The sequence below is a fragment of the Rutilus rutilus genome, assembly GCF_951802725.1.
Source record: "Rutilus rutilus genome assembly, chromosome: 10".
Taxonomy (NCBI): domain Eukaryota; kingdom Metazoa; phylum Chordata; class Actinopteri; order Cypriniformes; family Leuciscidae; genus Rutilus; species Rutilus rutilus.
Genome location: NC_140215.1, coordinates 19,057,924 through 19,085,306, shown reverse-complemented (window position 1 = coordinate 19,085,306; position 27,383 = coordinate 19,057,924). Strand labels below are relative to the sequence as shown.

Below are 27,383 nucleotides of genomic sequence, written 5' to 3'. Positions count from 1 at the left end.
CTTTTAAACAACAGAGAGGATAGTATTCTATCTACATTGTATAAAAATCTCCTTTCAAGGTAATAATATATGTAACAGCAGCATATGAGAGTCAAGTTGGACCACTACAGGGACTCAAATTCACTCATATAACAGTTCATCTACTGCCAAATGTGTGTGTGTATATATATATATATATATATATATATATATATATATATATATATATATATTGCAGATTGAAGGTTTCCTCAAAGTTGGAGAGGCCTTTCAACACAACCTGTCTCTACTGAGGTCTACTGCGGTGGGTCTACTTCCCAAGAATCCGGGTTGATCCCGAGAGCCTTAAGATCTCTTTTGTAAATGTCTTTGTACCTCAGGTGGGGTCTGCCTGTTGGTCTTGTTCCTTTTGACAGTTCGCCATTCAGGAAATCCTTCAGAATGCGCTCATCTTCCATTCAGACAACATGGTTGTGATGTGCGAGTCAGAGATAAGGGCCTTTCGCACCAGATAGTCCTAGGAACTTAGTTCTGTGAACTAGCCACCAGGGTGGTTCCCCGAGAACTAATGGTTCCCCTAGGTACATTTCCTATTGCATTCGTACCACCAGTAGGAACTCTGAAGTGACACAACTCGTTGTTGTGACTTATTTTGACGGCGCTCAGAGTCAGAACGCCAGAGCCTGAGCAAACAGTGCTTGCATTCTTCGTGTTCATTGGTTTACGATCTGTCTAACAGTCCTGTCTAATACGTTATTAGATAGAACTGTTATACATAGAAAGTAGACAGTATATATGAAAAGTTATTAGCGTATGACGTGTGGTTGATGTCCAGTGTTGCTAGCTGAGCAGAAATACATAATGTTTAGCTTGGTCCCCTCAAAGTTGCGTTGGATTTTCTCCTCAGCGTAAAGGTTAAGAGGCCAATCTATTACTGTTTTCCATGTTCGTAGAGTTAGTTTCTGGAGTAAATATTTAGGCTATAATATGTCTTTACACAGCTTTTTTTAAAATGGCGGGCGCTGGTGTTTCGCGTGCGTTCGGCAAATCAGCGTACACTTATCTCACTGTAGTTCCTATAGTGCTGGTTTAGACCCGACTCTGGAGTAGTATGGAATTACCTTTGTGCCAATAATAATGAACGTAACTTTTCAAGAAATAAATGCAAATATAAATTGAAACTGAAGAAAGAAATTGAAAATTTCACAAATTGAAATGTTAAACTTCGTTTTTAATACACTGCATGTTTTGCTAACTGTTTTCACATCTTTCTTTCACTGATCTGAACTTACAAATGCGCTCCCATAGTTTTCATTTACGCTTCTCAAGTTTTCGTTTACGCTCCTTGAGTTTTCGTTCGCCATTCTGGCACATATCTCTCGTAGGGGTGGGGCTAGCAGCAGTGTGTTCTCATTGGCTACTGACTTTTTGATTGACAGCTTCTTGACCTGGAAGTGAAGACGTCAGTGTTGTGTTTACATGTGTGGATGTAAGCATCTGTAAGCACAGCTTTCTAATTCATTTTAATGAAAGCATGAATGAAAAGTCTGGAAGCGCATTTGTAAGTTCAGACCAGCGAAAGAAAGATATGAAAACAGTTAGCAAAACATGCAGTGTATTAAAAAATTTGCCTGTTTTTTTTTTTTTTTTTTTTTAGTTTCACAGATATTTTATTCAGTTTCAATTTATATTAACATTAGTTTTTTGAAAAGTTACGTTCATTATTATTGGCACAAAGGTAATTCCATAATGTTGGATCTAATTTAGTTCCTCCGAAAGGAGTTCCTAGAACTAAAATAGTTCCTAGTATCTGCGGTGCGAACGCTCCAAAATCCGGGTACTTTCACCAATAGTTCTAGGAACTATGAAAAGGTTCCTTCGGTGCGAAAGCCCCTATAGTGCTGGTTTAGACCCTACTCTGAAGTAGGAGCTAAATTAGTTCCTCCAAAAGAGTTCCTAGAACTAAAATTGTTCCTAGTTCCTGTGGTGCGAACACGCCGACATACGGGTACTTTCGCCAATAGTTCTAGAAACTATGAAAAGGTTCCTCCAGTGCGGAAGCCCCTATAGAGGATCCCAGGTACACAAAGTCGTGTACAACCTCAAGTTTATAGTCTGAAATTGAGATGCTGGATAGATGATTTACATCTTGTCCCATGACTTGCATCTTCTTTAGGCTGATGGTGAGTCTAAATTCGTAGCATGCCTTGCTGAAGCAATGCATCAGTTGTCGCAGATCCTCAGCGGAATGTGTGGTGAGAGCTGTATCATCGGCAAACAGGAGGTCCCTCAAACACTTAATTCGGACTCTGGTCTTTGCTCTTAATCTAGAAAAGATATTATATAATATTACAGCAGCAAATGAAAGTAAAATTGAATGACTACAGTGACTCAAGATCACTAATTTAACAGTTCATCTATTACCAAAATTATAAATGTTTGAATCAGGAAATTCAGAATGCGTAGTTCTTACATAAAATCCTAATGTCAAAAATCGAGGAGAGGTAGTACAAAAACCTCAGTACAAAAAATGAGGAGAGGTTATCAAAATATGACCCAGATTGGCCCATAGGTGGCGCTGTAATGACCACATTTACTAAATTGCTCATAACTCATAGACAGTTTGTCCTAGATGGCTCCAGACGGACAAAATGGATATCTCCAAATTCAAATTCAGACATAAAATGTAAATCATAAAATGTCTATCAAAACCGACACTTGTTGAACAATGTTCTCTAACTGAAGTTTTTCAGTTGGATTGTCGTTTATTCTCTTATTCTCATTCCGATTCAATTTCAGCATGTATGCTGAACATGCTTAATGAATGTTCATTCATTATGCATGTTACTGTCTCTGACAGACAGCATGTTGAAGCCACTCAGGCCACCATTTTCTCCCTGTTGTGATGACACATTGAAAACATTAGGTAGTGTGGGTTTTCCTGGCGTGTACCTCTGCTTCTCGTGAATACCGCTGTGTATTGTGCACGTTATTTTTTGACAGACATTGATGTGATATTCAAATGATGTGAATTTGAAAACCGATGGATCATGAGGTAAGACTTTATTTCTTAGCCTTAAGTATTCAGTGAAGTGATTGATGCCCATGTTTCAGTACAGTGATGTTTTTAGTTCTAATATCCAAACCAACCAAAGTTTTTGACGGATGTGATGATGTGCGGGAGGGTTGACCTTTAATTTTTGGGAAATTATCAAACTTGCTGGAGACAGTCTAAATGCTTTTTGCATAATTCATTATACTTATTTTACATATAATGTTTGTTTATTTAGTGGCTTAAATAAATTACGTTACTCAGAGATTGGCATGTTTGGCTTGTCAAAAATGTTACATTCAGCTGTCGCAAATTAATTGATTTTTAAAAATCAAGTTCTTTTTTTTTTCAGGAAAGGAGTGTAATTTTGATGCACAAAGTTGTTTTTATTGTCTCTTATAGAAAAAATATTATTTTCTTAAATCCAATAAATTATTGTAAATAATTCAAATAATTTTTTTAAACTGTTATTCCATTATTACCCTTTAGCAGATTTTGACTCAGAAACTGTGATTTTGACTGTGAACTGTGAAACTTAATGTTATGATGAAAAAAAAATTTGTTTACATTTTGGGAATAATTACGTTTTGATAAAATAGGATGAACATACTTAACTACTGTATACTATTTTTATTTTGAGTGCATGTTTAATGGGTAATATTCAATTATGCTTACTTGCATTTTTTTTTTTTTTTTTTTTTTTTTTTTTTGGAGCAGTTCTGTGTAAAAGATAATTTAATGATTGTAAGGGTTGTAATGCCATAATTTGGGTTTATACTGTGTCTTTCTTTGTTCATCACAAGTGTGATGACATAATGTTCTGCTCAGAGGTGTATATAATTATACTAAGGTTAATTAGGCCAGTACAGTTTAACCACCCCTTGATGATGTCATTCAGAGAATTAGTGATGTCAGATCTGGAACATTTAGGAGATTTAGTGTTTGAAGAAGGAACCTTCTAGTATGACTTAAACATGCTAGATTACACATACTGTATGCATTGAATATGATGTACAAGTACAAACAGCTCTAAGTTCCTGACTGAGATTGACTTCAGGGATGTTTTCAAGAGGAACAAGAATTTTGTTTTGATGTTTTGAAATCATTCACACAAGTTTGTGCTTGACTGGGCTGATGATAAAGCCGAAGCTCAGGTTTCCTGATCTTATCTGCTGTAAACAAAGTATTAAATTTGTAAGATTCACAATTAACATAAGATAATATAGCCTCACATTATGACACAACACTATTAAATTATAATAATAGCTTGTAATCAGATATCAATGATATAATGCATTGATGTCAGTCATGTTTAAGAGGTGGACAGTAACAAAGTACATTTACTTGAGTACTGTACTTAAGTAAATTTTTTGAGTATCTGTACTGTACTTGAGTATTATTTTCTCGTCGGATTTTTGGATGGAAATGAAAATCGGATTGACGTCAGACCCCGACTGATGTTGGTTTCTGACGTCAACTAGATATTAATTTTCAACCACAATACAACGTCTGTCCAACTGTCAATCTGTCGTTGGATTCTGACATCAACCTGATTTTCATTTTCATTTTCACACTGGCTTAAAGATAACAGTAAGGCTAACATATTAAAAGCCAAAAAAACTTTTCATAGAGACTTTAAATAGGGCACTATTTGAGGGAACAGCCAGTTGGGTGTCCGAAACCATTGTGGACGTTGAGTGCACTTATTCAATCTTACATTCAATCCACTAACGTTACTGGAACTGTGTTCTAGAAATAAATGTGATATTGATAGCCTATATGAGGGTAGGTAGGCAGGCAGATTCAGAGACATAAGGTAGCCTAATGCAACAATAATAAAACAATGCATTGACATTTACTTTTGATACGCAAGTACTTTTAAAAACAAGTACTTACTTTTACTTCAGTACAAATCGGTCTTTACAACTTTTACTTGGAGTAATATTTGACCAGTAGTATCTGTACTGTCACTCAAGTAAGGAAGTTGTGTACTTTGTCCACCATAATGGTTTCAAGTGCACAGAAAATCTGAGCATGATCAGTACATGCTTGGATCATTTTCACATACAATCATGAAATAAACACCTACCCACCACTACAAAAATAGTGGTGTGCATTTTACATTTTAAATAATCCAGCTCTTTTTCCTGACAATACTTCCCTGGCTAATCTTCATATATGCATGCAAACTAACAACAAAGACAAAACTGGTAAAGCTTGGATAAAAAGCAATGCTAATAAAATATTAACTTTTAAATGATGGTATTAGATCATGTCTTAATACACTAAATCATATATTGTACAATTCGTATGGAAGGGATTCGAATGATCCGGCATACTGGATGCAAAAACACTAAACATACTAGCACAATGCATGTACTGACATAACAGTTCTTCCAGAAAAAGAAGTTGGGTTCTTTCTCCATTGGTGGGTCGAGAGTTGTGTCAACTAGAAAGGATTTGCATGCAGGCATATTTATTCTATTAATCAGGAGCAGTTTCCATGTTTCTTTAATAGTACATGTTAGTCATGTGTATTTACCATGGTAACTCGTTTCCATAACCACAAAATGCCATTTATTTTCACTTTGTGTTGTTTTGTATATTTTTAAATGATCAACTTACTAACTTTATTGTATTAACAAAAACTAGTTTAGGACTGCTATTTAGTAGCCTTACCTCTTCATCAGTCATCAAGTGGGACGGTACTTGTGTGTCAACTATTTCTGTGGAACATATTTGCTTTTTTCAAAACAAACTTATAATTTGTATAGGATATATAAATATATAGATATGGTCAAATTCCAAAAAAAGAAAAGGTGTCAGCTTGATGACCATGGAAAATGTGGGCACCATGGTCAAACCAGTTGAGAAGCACTGATCTGCACCACAAACTGGGAAAACTTTCAAATCTCCTGTCTGGGTCTAACTTATTAGCTTTCCTTACCAGGAGCATTACGCACTCCGATCATGAAATCTGCAGATAACAGGCAAACAAGAAAAAAACACTTTTGCTATTTGTATTAGCTTCTCTCATGCCGCAAATGTTAAAGAATATTAAAACTTTTAGGCTAATCGAAATACACATTTGGCTGAATAATAAGTATACCTAAATTGATATGCATTTTATATACAACATTAAATATCTATATAGCAAAACGAACACAGTGGTGTTACAGTATATAAGAGAAGGCAGAATTGTTCAGTTTAGTCACATAATTGATTGCACTATATAAAAGGCAACAATCTCATTCAATGTAAATGGCACTAAAAAGATCAAGTAGAACAAATTACAACAATAACCACAGGGATCAATTTCCCAACATTTTGTTCTTCATTTATTCCTAATTAAATAATCCTAAGTGTCCAATCAAACTATCACCTTTCCTTTCACACGGTCACTTCTGGCATTTTTTTTTTTGGCCAAGGAGGAGGGGGAAGAACCCATTTAGTCATCAGTCACTCTGAAGTTCTTTCCTCAATTTGCAACAGCAGTTAATAATTCCTGAATCACATGACAATGCATTCACTATAAATTAAGAAGAAAGTGCATCAAGTGTTCAAGTAGGGTGTATAGTTTAACAACACATTTAGGGAAAGGAAATAAATGGTGGGCCACTGAACCGGCACTTAATGGGCAAAGGGTATGCCAACCTTTAACTGTAACAAGCTGAATTCTAACCTTTTGTGATAATGATACTACACAAATATTGGCAAAATGACAAAGCGAAAGCACAGGTGGCAAAACAGTAGCATTAAACCTCGTATCTTTTGATTGGCAGTATTGTTTTGTAATATAAGGGTGGTTTGTGGAAGGATTTTAGGGAGGAGTGGGAACAAGGAAGTGGTTTTGCAGTCTCATCTCTTTGAAGCCCTTCTTGGGTCCCTGCCATTGCTAATGGTGACTGTGGGTTTGGGAGGAGCAGGGGGTCCCCCTGCAGTTACTGGGGGTGGTCCATTGCCTGGAACACGCCCGTTTGGTCTTCCTGGAGCACCAAAGTTGGGATCCCGAGGCACAGGTGCAGCACTGTTATTGGAAAATACTGGCCCAGTACCATTTCCTGTTGGGCAAACAAATGGTGGCAGACTTAATCATATCAGAGACATACATAAGACACCATACTGAGGGACCAGAAAAAGCTATTACTTTGTGTCATTAAGCAGACACTTATCAAAAGCAACTTACAGTATGCTAACGGTAAGAACAAACAAGAACAGGATCTCAGTAACTCCAATTTCAGAGACTGAACCTGCAACCTTCGTTAGCAGCCCAGATTCCAAACCATTAATCCACCACTACAAAATCAGCATCCGTCACCTTAGTAGGACAGATTATGTAAAGTACTAGTCATATGTGCTCACCCGTCTGCACAGGAGTACCTGTATTTTGATTCGGTGGAGAATTTCCGCGCTGTTCTTTACCCTATTGAGAGAACGAGACATAAGACACCATTGGGTTGACTTTGTGCACAACAGGAGCTTTGCTGGTTAGGCTAGTTTAATGGCTTGGTATTTGAATGCGCAGAAGTAAAACCAAATGTTTGCTTCAGCATAAATAAATTCTACCTTTCAAGGCATGTTCTAAACAAAGACTTTGAAATGAGGTAGAGTGAAAAAACAAGCCATTTTTTTTTTACATTATAACTGAAGCAAATTTAGACATGCAAATGACTGAAGGGAAGTATACTCGAGGCGTCACACTGAGGTGCCATTTTGCATAAACATGAACATTGATTGGACTCACCGTCTTGTTATGCTGGTTAGCTTGTCCTAGCAGCTCTGGATTTGGCTCACTGAAATTAGGAACCTCAGAATACACCATACAGAACCTGTGCAAGACAACGTGCTATAAAGGCTGCTTCTATTGACATCAACATGCCACTGAAGTAAAATGGATGGTCCCTTTTTTTTTTTTTTTTTTTACATTTATGCATTTACTAAATGTATAAACGTTAAAAAAAAAGGGACCATTCATTTTACTTCAGTGGCATGTTGATGTCAATAATCCATAGCTGATAATCCATATTATGCAAATATATTGTAATAATATATAAGTGACATCCAATGATATAACAACTAACAAATGATGGCTTAAATTTAACAGTTCCCACACCTTTTGTAAAGTACATTAGCTAGAATTCTTTTTGGTCAGTCATAACATTTTACAGCAATCTTACTCACGTAGAGCAATTTCTTGACAATTAAATAATTTAGAGCCAAGCATAAAAGCCAAACTTATATTCCACTATAGACCAGGGGTGTCCAAACAAGCTCCTAGAAAGCCAATTTCCTGCACATTTTAGCTCCAACCTGCTCAAATGCACCTACCTGGAGGTTTCTTAATCCTGAAGACCTTGATAAGCTGGTTGGGTAATAAACGCTACAGGAAAGTGGCCCTCCAAGAACAGTATTGGACATCCCTGCTATATACTTTAATAAAATGTTCAGGCTTGGAAATAGAATTATTCAAATAAAAAAATAAAAAAAATACAGATTTGACCATGAGAACCCTATCAAGTTATTTTAGGCAGTTACTGAACCAAAACATTTAAAAACAGAATTCATGAATCTATTCACAGATTCATGTGCCAGTACACTTCAAACCGTCACGCAAGGGCGAATTACCATGGTTATTGTCAAAAGCTGATAAATCACAAATTGAAAATGGAAGATGATTATATATTGTTAGAGTCAATGTTTAATACTCACTCTCCTATTTTTTGTAAGTCTCCTCCTCTTCCAGTGTACAGTGTAAGGCACCCCTTCCACATGGAAGCATACCTACCCAGACAAAAATATATTTCCAAAGTTGAAACACGTCATCTGTACTTGAAACAGTTATGAGCCTTAAAACAAATGTGTACTCTGCACGTTTTTATAGCACATATATGGTTGTCAGTGACATTCATTTTACATACATCCTTGTTATACAGTCTTGAAGTTAGATCAGTTTGAAAGAGATAGTTGGCCATTTACCGTACATTTGACTGACAGACCAATAGACAGGGTTTAAAGCGTCAAAGCCAAGGTCTGACTAAAACACACACACAGAGAGAGAGAGAGAGAGAGAGAAAATGTGTCTCGTACCCTCTCGTAAGGCGGATGATGTCCCCGGGCTGGATGAGGCTGCCCAGCTCATCCCACACAGAGATGGCGATGCTGCCGCTCTTGTCCGCCACTCTGCACGAGCGCACCTCGTGCCCGTCCTTTGTCTTCGTCACCCGACCTGCGCGTGCACAGCAAAGTTCAGTAAAATCTCAACCGTAACAAAACTACTGAAAACAGTAACACACACAGACGATTGCGATACATGATGGTTGATGCGTGAAAAGTCAAAACTACAAGAACACGGCAAAATAGACGTCGAGCGCGACGTTAGACATGTTATTCAAGAATGTTAGCTGTGAGAAATTAGCTCTAACGTTAACTGTTAACGTTACTTGTGCTAAAATGCTCGTGAGGGGCACAGCAGTGAATCCACTTACCGATTTCCAAAACTATAAAGACGATATTAAGGTTTTTAGATCCGGCCTTTACATCTTTAATCAAGATCACACCTTCGTTGGAGATATTCGACATTTCTGAGAGCTGTGGTGAAGGCTAGCACACCGGCTAGCGAAACCACAGCTGTGTTGGAGGATTTCTTGATCTAAAGCTAAATCTGTGCTCTGAGTGGGATGTTTTATTTGCCAAATAAACTTTATTTGGCGAATAAACTTTGTATTCAAAACCCTTTTAGGAAAGGCAGAGGTGTTTCTAGCGTAACATTTGAGGCAGTTTTTCCACACTGACAAACGAGCTAAAGGAATGAAAGTAAAAGCAGGAAATATTTCCTCATACACGATTAAAACTAACTTACTCGTTTAAAAACACTCAATTCGTTTTCCAGACAGATATTTTAGACTTCATCCTAAACCTGGAAAAACTACGACTCAAGACTTGTCTGCTCAAAATGTCTAGCATCCAGATTCATTTATACGGAGTCACTTTTTTGTTGTTGTTGTGTTAGCCTACACTCTCAATTCACGACGTCAAGTTAACAAACAGCTGTTCAAATCTATGTTTTCTTCAGACATATGCCGGTATTATTGCGGGTTGCGTTTAAAACCGTGTCAGTGAGTTCAGTCACACACACTGCCGGTCAAACTGAACACCATCGCGTCTCTTCATGTCACCTTCCACACGAAAATCATTCATCTGGCGTCTAATCGACATTTAAAATGCTAAAGCGACGAGACAGTCAATTTAAAAAACGATTTCAGCCGAGATAACTATAACTGCCTATCTTGTACGTTATGACCAGTTCGAAACTTCCTGATGGCCTTTTAAATTGTTATAATTATAGTATGTTTTCTACTTGTGACGTACTGCAATTTTACCAAGAAACAGAATAAAAAAAATATATACTTTCGCAAAAGAGGGGAAAATATCTATTTCACAGTGCTATCTGTCTCTCCCTCACTAACAAAGCGTCTGATCTGCGCAAGTGTGTGTTCGGTTCTTTAAATTCTACCGGATGTACCATCGCACTGTTTCGCGGGGGTGTTCACAGATTCGTTAGTGTTTTTAAATACACACATGCGATTTTAATACACGCACATTTGTTTGAACAGACATTACAAATAATTCAGAATATGTTGTCCAGTATCGTGGATATTACACGGGAACGAAAGCTTGAGAGACCCAAGTGTTGGTTTTTACCGTGTTCTTGTTACATTGAGCTCAATCTGATTGGACACCGTGAAGAAAATGTGTCCACATGTCATGGATAGGAAATATAATCTCCCGGTCGACATTTCCTCGTACGATTGTCGACGTTGTGTAATATGATTTGATTACACGCTCCAAAATATTTCCAAAGGTATTTAGGTTGCATCATAACCTCCCTCAGTAATCCAATAGAGTGTTGGCAGTTACAATTTTTCGTTGTTTTGCCGTATTTTAAGGGAATATATCCATGAAGAATAGTTAAACGTTGATGTTCACATCAAATAAATGTTAAAGAGTATGTAGACAAGTACATAACATTTGCTTTGTCACAATGATCTTCTTTCGAATAGAAATTTGAAAACACGACCGGTTGACTAGCTAGTCAGATTATGATGGTTTTATTGTACAACCTACATTGTTTGCAGGGGTTTAGCAACAATGATTCACTGCAGTGAATTCTCGCGTTTACACATGAAAAAAGAAAATCCGTCACGAACAGGATTCGAACCTGTGCGGGGAAACCCCATTGGATTTCGAGTCCAACGCCTTAACCTCTCGGCCACCGTGACGCGGGTTTTATAATTTGCACATAAGATATAAAACCATACCTTTTTTTTTCTTCTTAAATAGTTAACTGTATCTACACCTGTATTTGGCCTATATGGTTTATTAAAAATAAAAAATAAACTACCTAGACCTTTTTCATCTTGATTTAAACCTTTTTAAACAGTTTACTTACTGTCTAAAAATATATCAAAAACTATTTATTACTACTATTAGCTCATCATCATGGTCTTCAAATAAACTCTCATGGTGTGATAATAGCTATTAAAGCAAAAGCAATTATCACAGAAATGTAATGAAAAGCAGACTTTAGTGAATTAGAATACGATTTAGACGATTTTTTTTTTTTTTTTTTTTTTTTTGCCAAATAGTGACCTAATTATTCTCTGAGTAACGAAATAACATAACATATTCAATAACTATATTTCATTTTACGTGTTTATGTTTGATAATCGCCAAGAAGCAGATGAAGTAGTACTGACGGTATTTGGCCACATGGTGGAGACAACATCATCCATTTAATGCAAAGTTCAGTTCTAAAAACCAGCTACGGTGGCAGCTGAGAAGATAATAACAACAACAAGAATACAGTAAATGTGGATGTTTTGTTTCCCTCCTAAACATTTCATTTGAATGAAAATCTTAGCAATATTTTTCAAATGTATTATTTAAAAGTTGACACTGACAGATTTACAGTTTACAGTTACAACCCCACCCTGTTAGCAAACGCCCATCAGCTCCACAGTGTGATACCAATAAGACCTGCATCTGCGCTATATAACCTGTACCTTTTGTACAAAGTAATCTCTGTTAGGGAAGGAAAAAGCTCACATAAAGTGTAATGTCTTCTCTTTATGGCACATTTAATCTCAAGCTACAATCTCCTCTTACATCTCCGTACCCTCCGTACCCATATTTCACACTGTCTTTGTTACCAGTTCCTCAATAATCCCTCAATTTGGAGAGATATAGAGTATGCTACATGTAACCTGACTCCTCAGTCTACCTGGGAGCCAGAGAGATTTTAGACTACTTGCCAAACTCACATGTGGTTTATGTTGAAAACTAAACAGTGAAGTTTTCTGTCTATAACGACTATTCATCTTACCACATATTTCACATTTACTAAAAGAACACAGGATTTGAGACACTCAATCTCCACTGATTTGCACATTTAAGTTGCATTAATAAATGCTTATGTTTTCTATAATGGTGTTCATTGTTGTGGACAAAATCCACAAAACTCAAACTAAGCTGGTCCTGAAGTTGTTTTATTGATGTTGAGCCTCACTGCCGTGGCGTGACGCAAAACCAGCATGAGGTGTGTGTCCGAGAGGGGCTGTGAAAAGACCTGTAGGCAGCACACCTGTAGAACATGCGGGTACTCCATACCTCAGCTAACCCGTGGAAACTAGGCTATATCATCAATCCATTCCCACTTCTTCTTTTTCCAGTCAGTGGAAAATTAACTGCAGAGAAGCAATCCATCAGAATCAGGAATGCACCTTCTTCACCTGGTGTGTGTGTGTGTATCAGAGGCTGTGCGTATACTGAATAGTTTAGTGTGAGATAGATGTGACTGTCCAGAGAAACGATTAAAAGCTTATGGTACTTGGGTGTTAGGCTTTACTTTAGAAGTCTATCTGGCAGCATTTTTTTGTGTAAAAAATCGTCACTGAATCATCTAAAAAATGTTAGTGTGGAGAAAATAACGTTATTACATCAGCAGTATAGAATGTTTGACAACACACAAATACTTCTGCTTCACTGTATACTTGTATTCATTAGGTTGTATGCGTGTGTGTGTGTGCCCTTGCCGTGCACTACAGCAGTAATTGGAGAGTTGTTGGCAGTGGGCAAGGTTTCTATGGAGATGGCAGTCAATTGTGCTGGCTTCCCCCCAGAAATTTTGTAAACACGCTTCCCACCATGCCAGGACCTACTGTCAGTCCTCATAGACATCTACTTACTCAAGCCTTGAGACGGATTGCTTCTAAAAATGTAAAAAAAACATAACTTTATCGACATTTCACCTTTTGCCTTTTGTAGTGTTCTGTTTTACACCTTATAAAAAGTAATATTTGGTATAATGATCATGATGTTTGATGGTGTTTGCAATCCTTCCAAACTATTTGCATCATAATACTGTTACTGAAAAAAAAGTACTGTTTCAAAAAACCATAATACTTCCATTGTACTTTATTGTAGACAATTTAATACTAAATCTTATGTACACTGATAAAAGAGAGTCTGGACTCCAGCATAACAAAGAGCAGATTGGCACACACATTGCCTCTCCTACACAAAGAAAGAAAAAAAAAAGATAGAGAGTGAGAGTTCAGGCATTTCAGTTCAGTCAATTTCATGGTATTCACAGGCTCCCACAGGAAAATATAGCTATTTCGGTGTATCATTGTGGTGACAGTGGTCTGAACTGCTGTACCATTCTCTGGGCCTTTGTACACAATCTACTTGGAATGGACTCTAAATGGAATTTCCTCCGAAGAACATGCTTAATTTCTGAACTTAACACAATAGGTTATAGTTACATTATATTTGGGGTTAATTTAGGGCGATATGCTATTTAAGCAGACATGCTAACATTAAACAAGCTTGGGGACAAGATACCAGAGGCACAAGGGAGTAACTATGCTTCCCAAAGTCTCAAAAGTAGATGGAAGTCAGAGGGCTAGAAACAACTATATTTAAGAAGTTAGCTCAACAGTAGCTGCAGTCGACGGCGGAGACACGGGCACTCCTTCTGCGGGTCTTGATTCTTTCTCTTCCTCCTCTTCCTCCTTCCCATTTTCATCATTATCATCAGTGTCATCATCATCTTCTTTATCCACTTCCTCTTCAGCCAGAGTTGCAGATGGACCGTTCTCGAGACCTCCAGCCTCATCTGAAACGAACACCTCTCCATCGGCACTTCCTGGGGTGGAGGGGCTGTGGTGATCATCTCCGTTTGCTTTTTCACTTGGGGAGTGTAACTCAGCCAGGGGCAGCTCACCGTCAGGTCCCCCAATGTTGGGAAGATCCACTGGGGTGAGATTTCTGGGAGAGCTCCCAGGCTGCTGGGAGGAGTCAGCGTCTCCATTTCGTACCTTCTTGACATTGAAGGTCATTGGCGAGACACGGAAAGACGAGCTCTTGGAAGAGGAGCTCTTCGGGTGGTTGGGGATGAAGCTTTTCTTGATCTTCTCACGTTGTTCTGCAGGCACGATCTTGTTGATCTGCTTCTCGATGCTGCTTCGCGAGAAGGCCTTTTTCAGACTATCCACCTTCTTCAGACTGGAGCGCTTGAACTTGTCAGCACGAGAACGCTCTAGACGTTCGCTTCCCATGCCTGGGAAGCTTTCATCGTGCACATCCACCAGCGAATCATTGCCGCCCTCTGCCAGGGGGCTTATTGCTCCTTTTTCCACATCGTCATCAGAGGAGAGGCTGACGGTCTGCAAGCCCTCGTCTTGAGAGCGGTCTAAATCAGGGAGTGGAGTTTGTGAAGATGGAGCGATTTCATCCTGAGAGGTGGAGGCCAGGCCATCTTTAGTGAGCAGAGTGGATGGGATTTCGTTGTCCTCCTGAAATTGGAGAAAAAGAAAATGTATTTAACAAAGACTGAAAGGTTCAGAGTGTTAATGCCTGCCCTTTAAGGTTACAGTGTAGATATTCTGTTATAGTAAATCCTACTATAACCTGAATTTGGATGTTAATAGTGCCCCCCCCCCCCATTGCATGTATATTTCACAGACACTCTTCTCCAAAGCCACTTACACAACAGTTTATCAGTTGATGTATTCCTTGGGAATCAAAACCACAGCCTTGGCATTGCTAGCACCATACTGTACAGTAAAGATTTGTTTCAGGTCCACATGCACACAATATTCTTGTATCAATAAGCAAAACAAAGAGATGAGTCAGTTTGCTCTGTTGTTTTTTAAGTTATATTGTGCAATCTGCTGAAAAACCTGTTTGCGGCACAGCTAGCTATGCAGAAGGCATGTAGAGGCATTGTCTTGGAGTTATTCCAAAGCAATAAAAATGGCACACGGTTTAGGTTTATTCTTCCCCCCAAATGTTTCTTAATAAAAAGCTTTGATTTAAAACTCTCAATTCCTTTTTCAAGTCAAGATTTTGGGTATACTGTATATCTCAATATATGTTGAATGCAATAATTTTTTATCACTTCTTTGCCTATATTTTTTACTTATTGTGTGATTATGCATGTAAACAAAATATAAATATCTGTTACCTTATGCATAATGAAATATTTGCTTTAAATATTATCATGCAATCACTACAATAAAAAATAAATAAAATAAAATGTCACACCCTTTCAAATCTCTCTCTTACATACAGAGAAGAATATTTAGCTCCCAAACACACCCATGCCAAATTCCTTTTCAAAACTTGCATTCATAAAAACAAAACAAAAAAAAAAAAACATGAAAAGTCAAGATTTTGGGGGAAACTGTAACTCAAAATATGTTGAATGCAATCATTTTTATCACTAATATTTCTTTCATATTTCTGAGATATATAAATATTGATACATAATGAATAGTTAAATATTCAATCACTGAAATAATATGAATAAAAATCACAAAAATATCTCTATGACCCAGACAGTGCAGAATCTTCTCTTATCTCCCTCTCTCCCCTCACACTCGCAGACCCCAGACACATACCTCAGACACGGCTGCAGAGGTTTACAGAGGTTATGCTTCACGCTTAAACAGTAAATTGAAGATCTGACCCTCAGGGAAGGGCGGATCAACAACACAAATGGAGCTTTTGCACACTCACCTGCTCCCTCCTAAGGGCACTAGGCACACTCCCAGTGCATGATATTCAGTGATATTCACCCACCATTTCCCTCTGATTTTAGGGATAATTATGGGTTAGGTTTAGGGGTAGGGATAGGGTTAGACTTAATTTTCTGACAGGAATGTTGTTCCAGGATCAACAAAACAAGTTGATCCCAGAACGTGTCTTAAGTCACGGTCAAAATCACGGTGACCGACTTATACCAGCTGACTGCTGAGACTCATTTTGCCATTGATAGTGTTGCCAAAGAAAATCTGAGTCTGAGGATGTGAACAGCTTTGAAATTATTTTGGTCCTGAGACTTCCACAGAAGATGTGGTATATATATATATATAGCCTATATATATATATATATACACATTTTTTTATATATACAGTATATTTTACATACACTGTATACACATCTTTTAATATTTAGACCACTTCTATTATTAATTGCTATTAGGATATGAAGAGTTTTTCAACCAGTATCAAAAAGTGTATATAAAAAGCATTGCCTATACTAGCTTTCATTAATTCAAAAGAACTGCAAAATCACACGTTCCTTTAACTTGTAATAAAGAAGCAACATAAAGACATTGGGAGCTCCCGGTTGTTGAACATGCACTGTTTTATAATGCATGGATAACATCATAATGTAAAGAAAACCCGATCCTCATGCCTTGTCTGTGTGCACAAAACTCTGTGCCATTATCAAGAAGTTGGTTTACAAATTCCAGCGAAGGAATGCAACTCCCACTTGTTAAATTCAAGAAATAATCCCAATGTCTTTCTTGATTGATACGAAAAGAGCCGTTTCCAAAAGTGTGGCAAATGTTTTTTTTTTGTTTTTTTTTGAAAAATAAAATAAAAAACTGTCTAAAGGGATGGTACTTGTGCTCATCTTTTTGAACATTTCACCTTTGAATACCCAGTATCACCCGAGGGCAGAGATCCAGTCAAAACCAGTGTTGACTCTGGGCAAACCAGTTTCTTAAAGAGCGACATGGAAACCAGACCTGGGTGTTGGCTGTGTTCGGTTAGTTCTGTAAAAGTATCAGCTTTTAAATTGTGATTACCTGGTAATGTCTACATTTGTATTCTATTTCATAATTAATAATAGAGTGAAACTTAGGCAACACCTTCATATTATATTTTTAGCCAACCATATAAGAACGGTAATTTACCAAGAAACTACACAGATGAGATTTAGGGATTTAGGAAAAAAACTTTGAATTCTGTAAAATGATTCCCTATTGAAATATGTTGATTCAGCTCAAATCTAATTAGTTTGTACCTTGAGGGTCTTGTCAGATGAAAAATGCACACATGAAATATATCTCTATAAGCTTGGAAAATTTCACACAGTAGTAGGTCGACCCCAATTTGATGGTTTTATTAAAAGAGTCTGAACAGTAACAGTGTCATATGACGTCTAGTAAAACTAACATATATCAATAAAATGATGCATATTTTACAAAATCCTTTGGGAATGACTTCATGCAACAGTATACTTTTCTCTACATACATTCACATTTTGATTACAAGCTGAAAACCAAAGCAACTCTGTTTGGTTGGTTTCACCCTTCATTTATCATCTGCATTCTTTGAAGCTGTTTAAGTCTTTCTGATTCCGCTCTGTATCTACCTTTCTTAACATGTGTTTCTCAGCCCCTGTAACAGAGTGATAAATCAAGACATTTGCCATTCAGATTTTGACCTTTATCTAAATACACAATGGCTTGTGAGGCTCAGAGGAAGAGAAAGAGGAGGAGACTGAAGAAAACTTTTGAAAACATTGTGTCACATGCTGATACCCCTGGTCCAGTGTGTGTAATGGGAGCCTGGATAATTAATGCACCCCGCTGGAGGCCTCTGGACTTTTTGGAGTGGAAACATCGAAAGAGATGAGAGAGACTGGTGTGTGTGTGTGTGTGTCTCGATCAGGCTCTTACGTCCTGAACAGACAACACAAGGGCAGCGGAAAGCATAGGAAAGAAACACAGGAAAGACAAATATAAGAACAATAGAGGATGATACTATTAAAAAAAAAAAAAGCACAAAGGAAGGATGTGTCACTGTTAGATGTTAGCAGTATCGCATTTGTTCTTACCAAGTGAAAGTGGCTCTCAAAGACTGTCACTACAGAGTACAATACAATACTCAATACAAAAATACAAAAACTTCTAGCAGATTATAGAAGCCGATTATAGCAGTGTTATTTTAGAATTATTCATATACTATTATAGTATTTATTATTTTATTCGCTTTTATCTTTGTTTTCAGTTTTTATTTTAACTTTAGATTAACTTTAAGTAATTTAATTTAGTTTTCATTTATTTTTTTGATTTTATTCATTTCCAGTTCAGTTTTAGTGCTTAAACCTAAATGTATTTTAGTGAGCTACCAAATCAACATTTATAATTTGACTGTAGTTTAGTTAGGTTTCTCGTCTAATACTTATTTCAGCTTTATTTTAGTTAACAAAAAAAGGGGTTGTAAAAGTATTTGTAGTATTAGTTAATGATAATAAGCCTAAATTATAGTCCTCATAATAAAAACAAAATGTAGGAAAAACTGGAGAAAAACAAATAAAAAAACACACACACAATAAATCAACAAAGGCACAGTACAAAAGGCAAAGTCTTCGTACATTGTCTTCTCATTCTAGGTAAATTATTCTGCAACTGTCCATTCCTATGCAAATCTGACTCATAAAAAGTCTACACCATCTGCACAAGTTTTGATTGTTGGTAAATGAATGTCTAATTATGAATATCATGACTGAATATCATGTCTGAAACCGTTTTCTCTAATTTAACCCTATTCAAATTAATTATGAAACATGTTTATAAGTTTCTGAACACATAAAACACATGACTTACAGACCATATGTGATGCCCCATTAAACACACACACTCACACACACACACACACACACACACACACACACACACACACACACACACACACACACACACACACACACACACACACACACACACACACACACACACACACACACACACACACACACACACACAAACCAGACAAAAATGTGCTCGCTCATCCGTTACCTGTTTATGATGTGTGGAAGAAGTTCAGGGAATCTTTGGCCTCGCTCCAGATGGAGAGAATAAGTATAAAGCAACAGCCAACTGGCTTGAACACACAGTTCAGTGAGATGCTGGGCAAAGCAATATGCTATCAAAGCCTCCAATATGCGGCATTGTGGTAAAAACTATGGGAAAGTGATACTTAAATGGCCATCTGTGTACTTTTGACCGTCTTTTACTGAATTAGCAGAGGTTTACTGCCCTGCAGAAATGAAGATATATTTGTTTTATATAAAATCAAATCCTGAATTATTATGTCCTAAGAACTAAGCTACCTAAGAAGGGGTCTGATTGCATCTCATCTCTCAGGTTCATATTAAGAAAGCTTCATTGTCTCTGTCTGTCTGGCCGCTTGAATTAATCACATGATTAGTCATGCTCCTTGAAGTATCATTTTTCTAATTAGACTGTATTTATTTGAGCGAATCTAATAACACCTGCAGAATGAGTGTGTCTGGATCATTTCATCTTCACAGGGCTTGACTTTTCAGATCTCACCCCACCTCACCCGTGATGCATTTTTCCTTTAAACAGTAAGTTTGGGCGGGGCATAACAAAGAGCTTGTCCATACAAAAAAATACAAAAATAAATAGCCAATAGGCTTTAATTATATTAAGCAGTGAACCATTGCTATACTTTCTAGTCGGTTACAGGTGGAGTTTACATTCAGCGGGTGGGGCATTCTTAATCCTTAGAACATTTGATTGGACAAAAATCTGTGTTGTTCAGGATGAGTCATACCGCACTCAACTGTGATCCCTTGGAAACATTACTGAGCTGGGTGCAGGAGGAATCGTGGCTAGGAGGCAGAAAAGTGCATGAGCACACTTCAGCTCCACTGCACTAAAGTGAAAAGGTGAATCATTATAATTGTTCGTTTCGTCAGTCATCATTACAAAATAAACCCTGACTTGGTGTTTGTAGGCCGGACATTATCTGTGGAGTGATACGAGAAACGTGAAACTAGCAAAGAATAGGTGGTTGCTGGGGCAACAGTCAAATATACAGTTTGGCTGTCATTATTCAAACAAATTTGACTGCAGAATGCTGCGATTGACCAATCAGAATCAAGTATTTCATTATGTGTGTGCTTATGTTGGTTCAGAGATAACCCTTTTAGGAGTCAAGTTGTCAAACCAGAAATCCAGCACAGGGTTGAAACATGCCTGAGTCTCTCTCTCTCGACTCTCATACATCAGTATGTTTTCCATTGTTCGCGTCCAGTTCAATCTATTTGTTCTGCTCCTCTGCCGTTTCCTCCCTCATCACAATCTCTTCCCTGGCCTTGAAGCTGTCAAGTTTTTCTCTCTTTCTTTCTTTCTTTCTTTCTTTCTTTCTTTCTTTCTTTCTTTCTTTCTTTCTTTCTTTCTTTCTTTCTTTCTTTCTTTCTTTCTCTCTCTAACTCAGATTTGCTTTAAGGTGAATCTCTGTTGGTTGAGGGTGGAGCTCTGGTAATGGGACAGGAATCATAATGAAAGGCAGCCTAGGAAAACAACAACTGTATGCCAACCTGATTTTTGTTTTTATCATAAAATATTATATTGCAACCTGAATCAGTATACTCTCAGATTAAAATAGCCAGAACAAATCTCTGAAATGCACCGACCGCAATAAGCAAACACATTTTCTCTCAGTGTCAGAGAATATAATTATAGATGAGATCAGATCAACACAATCAAATTCAGATGAATGCTCTTTGTTGTGTGCTGTGCTGTGTGCATCCGCTGCATGAAATGGATACAAATCTTTAAGGAAATCATGCTTTTGATTGATGAAAGAATGTGTTTTGTTGTATAACCAAGTGTTATTGTGCAGAATTATCAGACTGAATGTGTTTTGATCATCAGAATCTGCTCTGTCGCTATAAAAAGCTCTTTCTCGTTATGGGAGGGCCTGTAAACACTGGTTATCGGGTTGTTTCCCTTCTCCCACACTGAAAGACTGTCACTTTCCCACAATTCACATTTGCACACTCATATTTGTTTTACCTTTCATTGAAGATCCTGATCTTTTGGATTAAACATCTATGTTATGCGCAATTAAACAAATGCCGATGGATTGCCTTGGTCAATCATACGTGGCATTGCTTGGATCTCAAGCAGACTTACATCATCCTAGGCGTTCTATGGCACCTCTGGGCCAAAATAAACCCTAACAATATTCAACAGGATTTCAGAGGGTGAACTAATGAGGGGAATCGGAGTGACTACAAAGGTGTAAAAAATGACAGTTGTCAAATGGTTTTGTGAACGCCCACTGCAGAAACATCTCAGCCAAATCTTTCCTTCCTTCAAAAACATAAAAGCAATAAAACATGTTTTATAACTATCCATAAAATCCTCATGTTTGCCATCAGTCATGCAGCTTGCCAAACTTTGCACGCCTTGGTCAAGACGATGAAGGTGCATGTTATCCCTTATAAGTATAGAAAGAGTTCTTCTTCTAGACGTCATGGAAAACACACATTCATAACTGATATTTATATCTTATATTAATACAAAAAACAAAAGTTCTCAGCAGTTGTCTAGATTATTGCCGTGAACACATTTTATGATCCTTTCACAAGAACTGGCAACCACAAACACAAAAAGGCCGTAGTTGCTTCAGTGAAGAGCTTCAGCACGTAGAACCACATTTTTCAAGATTCAACACTCACGTATTCCTGAGAACACAGAAAGAGCAGTGATGCATTAAACATAAACAAACAGAGCTTTAAATGGGCAGTAATTACTGCAGATCATTAGTGCTTGTTAATGGAAACGAGGTAGTTGACCGGACTTTCTCTCCCACACACATGCATTTTCAGTGCCAAACTCAGTGTGTTTACTGCAGTTCTTTCTTTCTTTCGGAGGGCCCTTGTGTGTTCAAACCACACCTTCCATCTCCAAATGCCTTTACACAGTGCACAGAACATTTATAATTACCACACAGGCAGGGTGAGCCTCGTCAAGATGCCAAAAAATGAAACAAAACAAGCAAATGCGCAACCAAAGAGCAACAGTGCTCTTCCAAAGCAAACTTCTGAGACAGTACGGTCCCCCCACGTGCTTGTATTCTGTGTTTACTTTCAATAGAGTGTAAAAGGGGTGGTCGCTCCACAGAACAATACACCATTGTTTTAATGGCCTATACGGTATACGGACATGCACGTCACTTTCCATTAACTAAAACAGAAAACAAAAAGAAGAGAAACGTCTTGATTTAAAAGAGTCAGTGAATGAAAGATCATTATCATGTGCAACAAATGTGAAACATCACCTGCTATAATGCCAAACATGTGTCAATGTCCCAAACAAGAAAGGAAAGTACATGCCTGTGCTGTTCTGTCACTCTTTGAGGCATTTTCCCACATGGGAAAGTGTGTTTTGGCCAAAAATACCCTAGAACTAAAGTCAGGTGAATGAAATAAAAAAGGTAATTGTGAGATAAAGTTTAAGATAAGAAAGTCGCATGTATCTTTATCAAAAAATGTAGTAAAAGCAGTAAAATATTGTGAAATATTATTACAATTTAAGATTGTTTTCTATATGAATATATTTTAAAAAGTTCTATTAGTTCTATAATAAAAGTTTATTCCTGTGATGGCAAAGCTGGATTTTCAGCATCATTCCTCCAGGCTTCATGTGATCTTCAGAAATCACTCTTATATGCTGATTTATTGCTCAAGAAACATTTTAATACTGCTTATTATTTTTGTGGTAACCGTGATACAGTTTTTCAGGATTATTTTATGAATAAAAAGTTCAAAAGAACAGCATTTATTTTAAAATAGACATACTTTATTACAACTCCCTTTACTGTAATCTTTGATCACTTTAATGTCTCCTTGCTAAATAGAAGTATTAATTTCTATTAGTGTATTGTGTATTTCAGTACACTCAAACAAACAAACACAACAGATGTGCTAGTCCAGTGAATGTGTGCGTGTGTCTTGCAAAGCTCTTCTTTTCATCTTCCAACACATTCCCAAAGTAGATATTACAATCTCCTGCAGCAAACTTTCTGCAAGCCTGCACTCATGCCAAAGTGTTTTAACAGGCTGAATACAGGCTGATTATCACTTTAGAAAATCACCTGCTGCCAGCGATCGCAAAGGGAACGGTTAAGACTTGGGATCAACCATTAGTCACACTGTTTAGCCTCATGGGCTTCCTCTCTGACAGCTGTATTATTCAAGAGCTTATTAAAAGAAATATCCTGAAAAGTTCCTGTTTTCCTTAATCATTTTTTAATTAGCATGCTAAGTCTAAAAATCTGTTCACCTCAGTGTTTTGTCCAAAAATTAAAACCATTTGACATTTTATGTCTCATAAATGATCAGGTGTTGACACGATGGATCAGGATATTAGTCTCAAAGGAGCTAGATAAAAGTATGTGCTTTTATATCTATTGAGGTTCAAACTCTCGCTTTGACATTCAGCTCATTCTGCTATTGAATAACATTAGCCTCAGGAAAACTGATTCCCAGAAATCATTTTGAAAAGCAGACCTCAGACACAGCTAAGAAATGCCTCTACCTGCTTCTACAAGTTAAAGATCACTGTCCCAGCATGTAAAGCTGCATGTGGCTTGCTCCAGGGCAATCAGATAAGAACTACTATTCTGAAAGCATGAGCCCCACACAGTTGCTTAAATCAACACGACGCACCCTTTACATTAACCAACCAGCATAAAGTATAATAGCACTTCCTGAGTGTGTAAAATTGCATTACCTGAACACACAAAACACCTCACCAAAAGATTAGAGCAAAGTAGCAAACTAAAGCAGAGGTCACGAGGCTGGTTTAACCAGAAGACTTTATAATCTCAGTTTGTTTTACATTTATTTGTAAGGCGAGGCTTTTTACAAATGAACCCATTGTAAACAAAGTGACCTTTGAGCTTAGTGGTAATGGGTGATGAAGAATGTGAGAGTTTTGCAGGAAGCTCAAGATCAGCTACTGACAACTCTCATTCACATGCATACTTTAACAGTACACATTTTTAAAATGCTCACACACAAATGCACATATTACCATTCCTCTGCAATCTGCACAAACTTCAAACATTTCATCCCAGCTGCAGTCACAGGAAGAATTCCCATGCACTTAAGTTTCATTCATGATACACTACTGCACACGTGTCCTGTTCCTGTCACACACAACTAAATCGCCAAGAAAACACTGAAATCTAACTTTCTTTACAATTATTGTGTAATTATTGTGTGGACCCCCTTGCAAACTCTCTAAAGGATCGAAAATTTACGTGAAGTTTAACTTAAAAAATGCACAATTGTTGTAAAGGAAGAGTTAGAAAGTATGTGTTAATGTATAACTTTATAGCTTTAAAATGTATTATGATAAACAACTTATAAGTTTTCCTCAGGTGTACACAAACCTCATTCAGACTATATTCTCTCTCTCTTTCTCTCTCTCTCATATATATATATATATATATATATATATATATATATATATATATATATATTTAGGCTCAAGCCTAAAAAGCCCCACTTATTTAGTCTTTAAAGGTTCCTCAAGTGTATAAAAACCTCATTCAGACACATTTTAAAGTTTAAAGTTTCTCATTCTGCTCACCTGAAAGATGACCACCTTAAAGTGGTTCCTCTTCAGTAGATGGGCGTGGTTGGCCTCCAGACGCTTCACCTGGCCACTCTGTTTATCCAGGCGCTCCCTCACCTCCTTCACGTTGTTACCAGTCTTGCGCGAGCGCTCCAGCAGCTTGGCCACGCTGTTGGCCGTGGACGCGTGGCTCTTGGTAAGCCGGGTCACGTCCCCCTGCACCACCCTGACAGCCCCCTCCAGCTCGGCCTGCTTCTTCTCCATCCTCCGCTGGTTATCCTGCACCGCCTCGATCATCACCACCAGCTTGTCGAGCAGAGCCACCACCGTGATGGCGCTGACCTGGCTGCCAGGGGCCGTGGGGCTGGTGGGGGACTTGGGGCCCAGACGAGAAAGGGTGTTGACAGGGGAGGAGGGCACCGGGCTGGGGCTGAAGCTCGGAACGAGGAGATCTTGAGCATCCTGAGCATCCGGAGCTGGTAGCGTCGGGGTGCTTTCCTCCCTGGGTAAGGTGGCTGTGCTTCGCTCGGCGTGAGAGGAGTCTTCACCCATCCTGGAGTCAAAGCTGATGGTTTTGAATGGTGTGGTTAGATTGACTCTCACAGACACTCTCCTGCCTTCTGTGCCTCTCTAAAAACAACATTCCCAACACTCCACTTAAAAACTTCTCACACACCCAGGGGAGGGGCCTGCCTGGTTGCTGTGGTAGTTAGCCCAGCCCATCAGAGTAATGCGAGTAAAGAGTGTCAGTGTGAAAGTGTCCCATTGCATGTGTGTACTTTCCCTCAGTGCAATTTCAGTATTGTTTGATCAGCTTGAATTTGCAGTCAGTAATGTTTTTTATAGTGTAGTGAGGCATTTTTGGACAACACTAGCCACAATGTGGATGTGGGGAACATCTGTTTCTGTGTACATGCACCTGAATGTCTCTTCATTTCTTCATGAATCTCTGCTGGTGTTTTGTCTCAGCTGTCCGGCAGACTGAGGGAAATGTCACATGGGGAAATATGGAAATCAGTGTTTGGACAGTGAACTCAGTTAATCTGTGGCCATGGCACCATCTCTCATACAATGAAACTGGATGGGGACAAGGACCTGTGAGGCTCTAAAAATGTGCTCACTATTCACTATTCTCATCTGGAAAAGAGCACCTTTGACTAGGGTAATTATAGTTAACTAAAACTATAAAAATATAAAACCAAACACTTTTGTTACTTGAAATAAAACTTTAATTGAAATTTTATTTTATTTTACTTCAGTTAGTTGCAAATGCAACATTTCTCATTTGCATTTAGTTTAACTTGATGTACAAAAAACTAAAACTGGAATAAAACTTTTATTTGATGCTAAAACAAAACTTGGACTTGGACTTGGGCTTGGACTGATAAATAACTAATGTTATCTTCTACAAATAAAAGAATCGCTGAATCATAGGGTTGCAGAAAATCAGACATGAGGGAGTAACTTGGGTCAACTATCACTTTAGAAATGTAGAAGGAGAGCAACAATTTATTTAAAATTAGCAAATTATCATATTATTTAATGAAAATACAATAACCTTTGCAATACCTTTAATGCTAATTGTGCAAGATGAGGTCCAATAAACAAATGACATCCAGCAGACAGCTCACAGTTATGGTAATGATAAACTAATAATAAATGAGAGCATTAGGATAATATACCACATGTGCATCTTATGATCTATTTGAAGGTACAGTATAAGCCCAGGTCAGACTTTGAAAATGAACAAAGTATTGAATCTTGCTCAACTATCTGAATGAACAAAGAGAAGCAACAACACTAAATCATTCATAGATCCATAAAGCAAACATTGTGAAATAAATGCCTCACCTCACCTGGAAATCTGGTTTGCAGCTCATATCAAAAATAAACACGACACATTATTCTGTTTCATTTTCTGGATAATTACAATCTATAGGACAAAGCAACATGCATAACTTAGATATTTGTAAGAGAGTGTAAAGGACACTAACATAAACATAATCTCCCACATCGATTCATTTCCTGAGAAAAAAGGCGATTGTCTCCCTCTGAGGCTGCCTGCATGCACACACATACGCAAAGAAAAACAGTGCTAATGTTCCCTCTGTTGTAGTTTGGTGGGGTATGTGTATTCTCCCGTCATGTGCTCAGATTATAGAAACAAAGCAAAAACCATCACCCAAGTGACCCCACATCCACACACGGACATCAATATACGCAGAAATAGGTCATGCCAAAACACATTACATTATACTTAAAGGGATAGTACACTCAAAAATCATTTACTCACCTTCGTATTAAACTAAACCTTTAAGACTTGCTTTATTCTGCGCATAGGCGTAATTTGCGGATGGGACAGATTGGACATGTCCTCACCACTTTTTGCCAAAGTCGATTTTGTTCCCACCACAGGAAGGTTTACAATGCGAAGAAAAATCATTTTCAATCTGTCGTTCTTGTAAAACACGTACATTACAGTAAAGAGCGTAAACAAGTTTACAGCCCCTGCACAGTCTGGACCATGCACTTTTTTACACTGTGATCTAACTTCCCATTAATGTAATGATTTTTATACTGTACAAGGTACCCTA

At 37.7% G+C, this 27,383-nt stretch overlaps 2 protein-coding genes across 5 annotated transcripts; both read right to left on the bottom strand.

Moving 5' to 3' along the window:
• Nucleotides 1–6,342: 6,342 nt before the first annotated feature.
• Nucleotides 6,343–10,572, bottom strand: nabp1a (nucleic acid binding protein 1a). Of its 2 annotated transcripts, none has more exons than XM_084421744.1 (6): nucleotides 9,517–10,572; nucleotides 9,119–9,257; nucleotides 8,741–8,812; nucleotides 7,776–7,860; nucleotides 7,394–7,454; nucleotides 6,343–7,092 (listed from the first exon to the last, which is right to left on the bottom strand). In XM_084421744.1, exons 1-6 carry the CDS (start codon nucleotides 9,608–9,610, stop codon nucleotides 6,890–6,892), a joined length of 654 nt encoding a protein of 217 aa, XP_084277870.1. In that variant the 5' UTR covers nucleotides 9,611–10,572; the 3' UTR covers nucleotides 6,343–6,889. The 2 variants fall into 2 exon arrangements, with proteins under 2 accessions (XP_084277870.1, XP_084277871.1); XM_084421745.1 differs by having other exon boundaries at nucleotides 7,412–7,454; nucleotides 9,517–10,551.
• Nucleotides 10,573–13,489: 2,917 nt separating this feature from the next.
• On the bottom strand, nucleotides 13,490–26,966 carry cavin2a (caveolae associated protein 2a). Of its 3 annotated transcripts, none has more exons than XM_084421489.1 (3): nucleotides 26,641–26,966; nucleotides 24,805–25,354; nucleotides 13,490–14,886 (listed from the first exon to the last, which is right to left on the bottom strand). In XM_084421489.1, the coding sequence occupies exons 1-3, from the start codon at nucleotides 26,667–26,669 to the stop codon at nucleotides 14,011–14,013; spliced, it is 1,455 nt and encodes a 484-aa protein (XP_084277615.1). In that variant the 5' UTR covers nucleotides 26,670–26,966; the 3' UTR covers nucleotides 13,490–14,010. The 3 variants fall into 3 exon arrangements, with proteins under 3 accessions (XP_084277615.1, XP_084277617.1, XP_084277616.1); XM_084421491.1 differs by having other exon boundaries at nucleotides 26,646–26,942; XM_084421490.1 differs by having other exon boundaries at nucleotides 24,805–25,770; nucleotides 26,646–26,941.
• Between the last annotated feature and the right edge of the window lie 417 nt (nucleotides 26,967–27,383).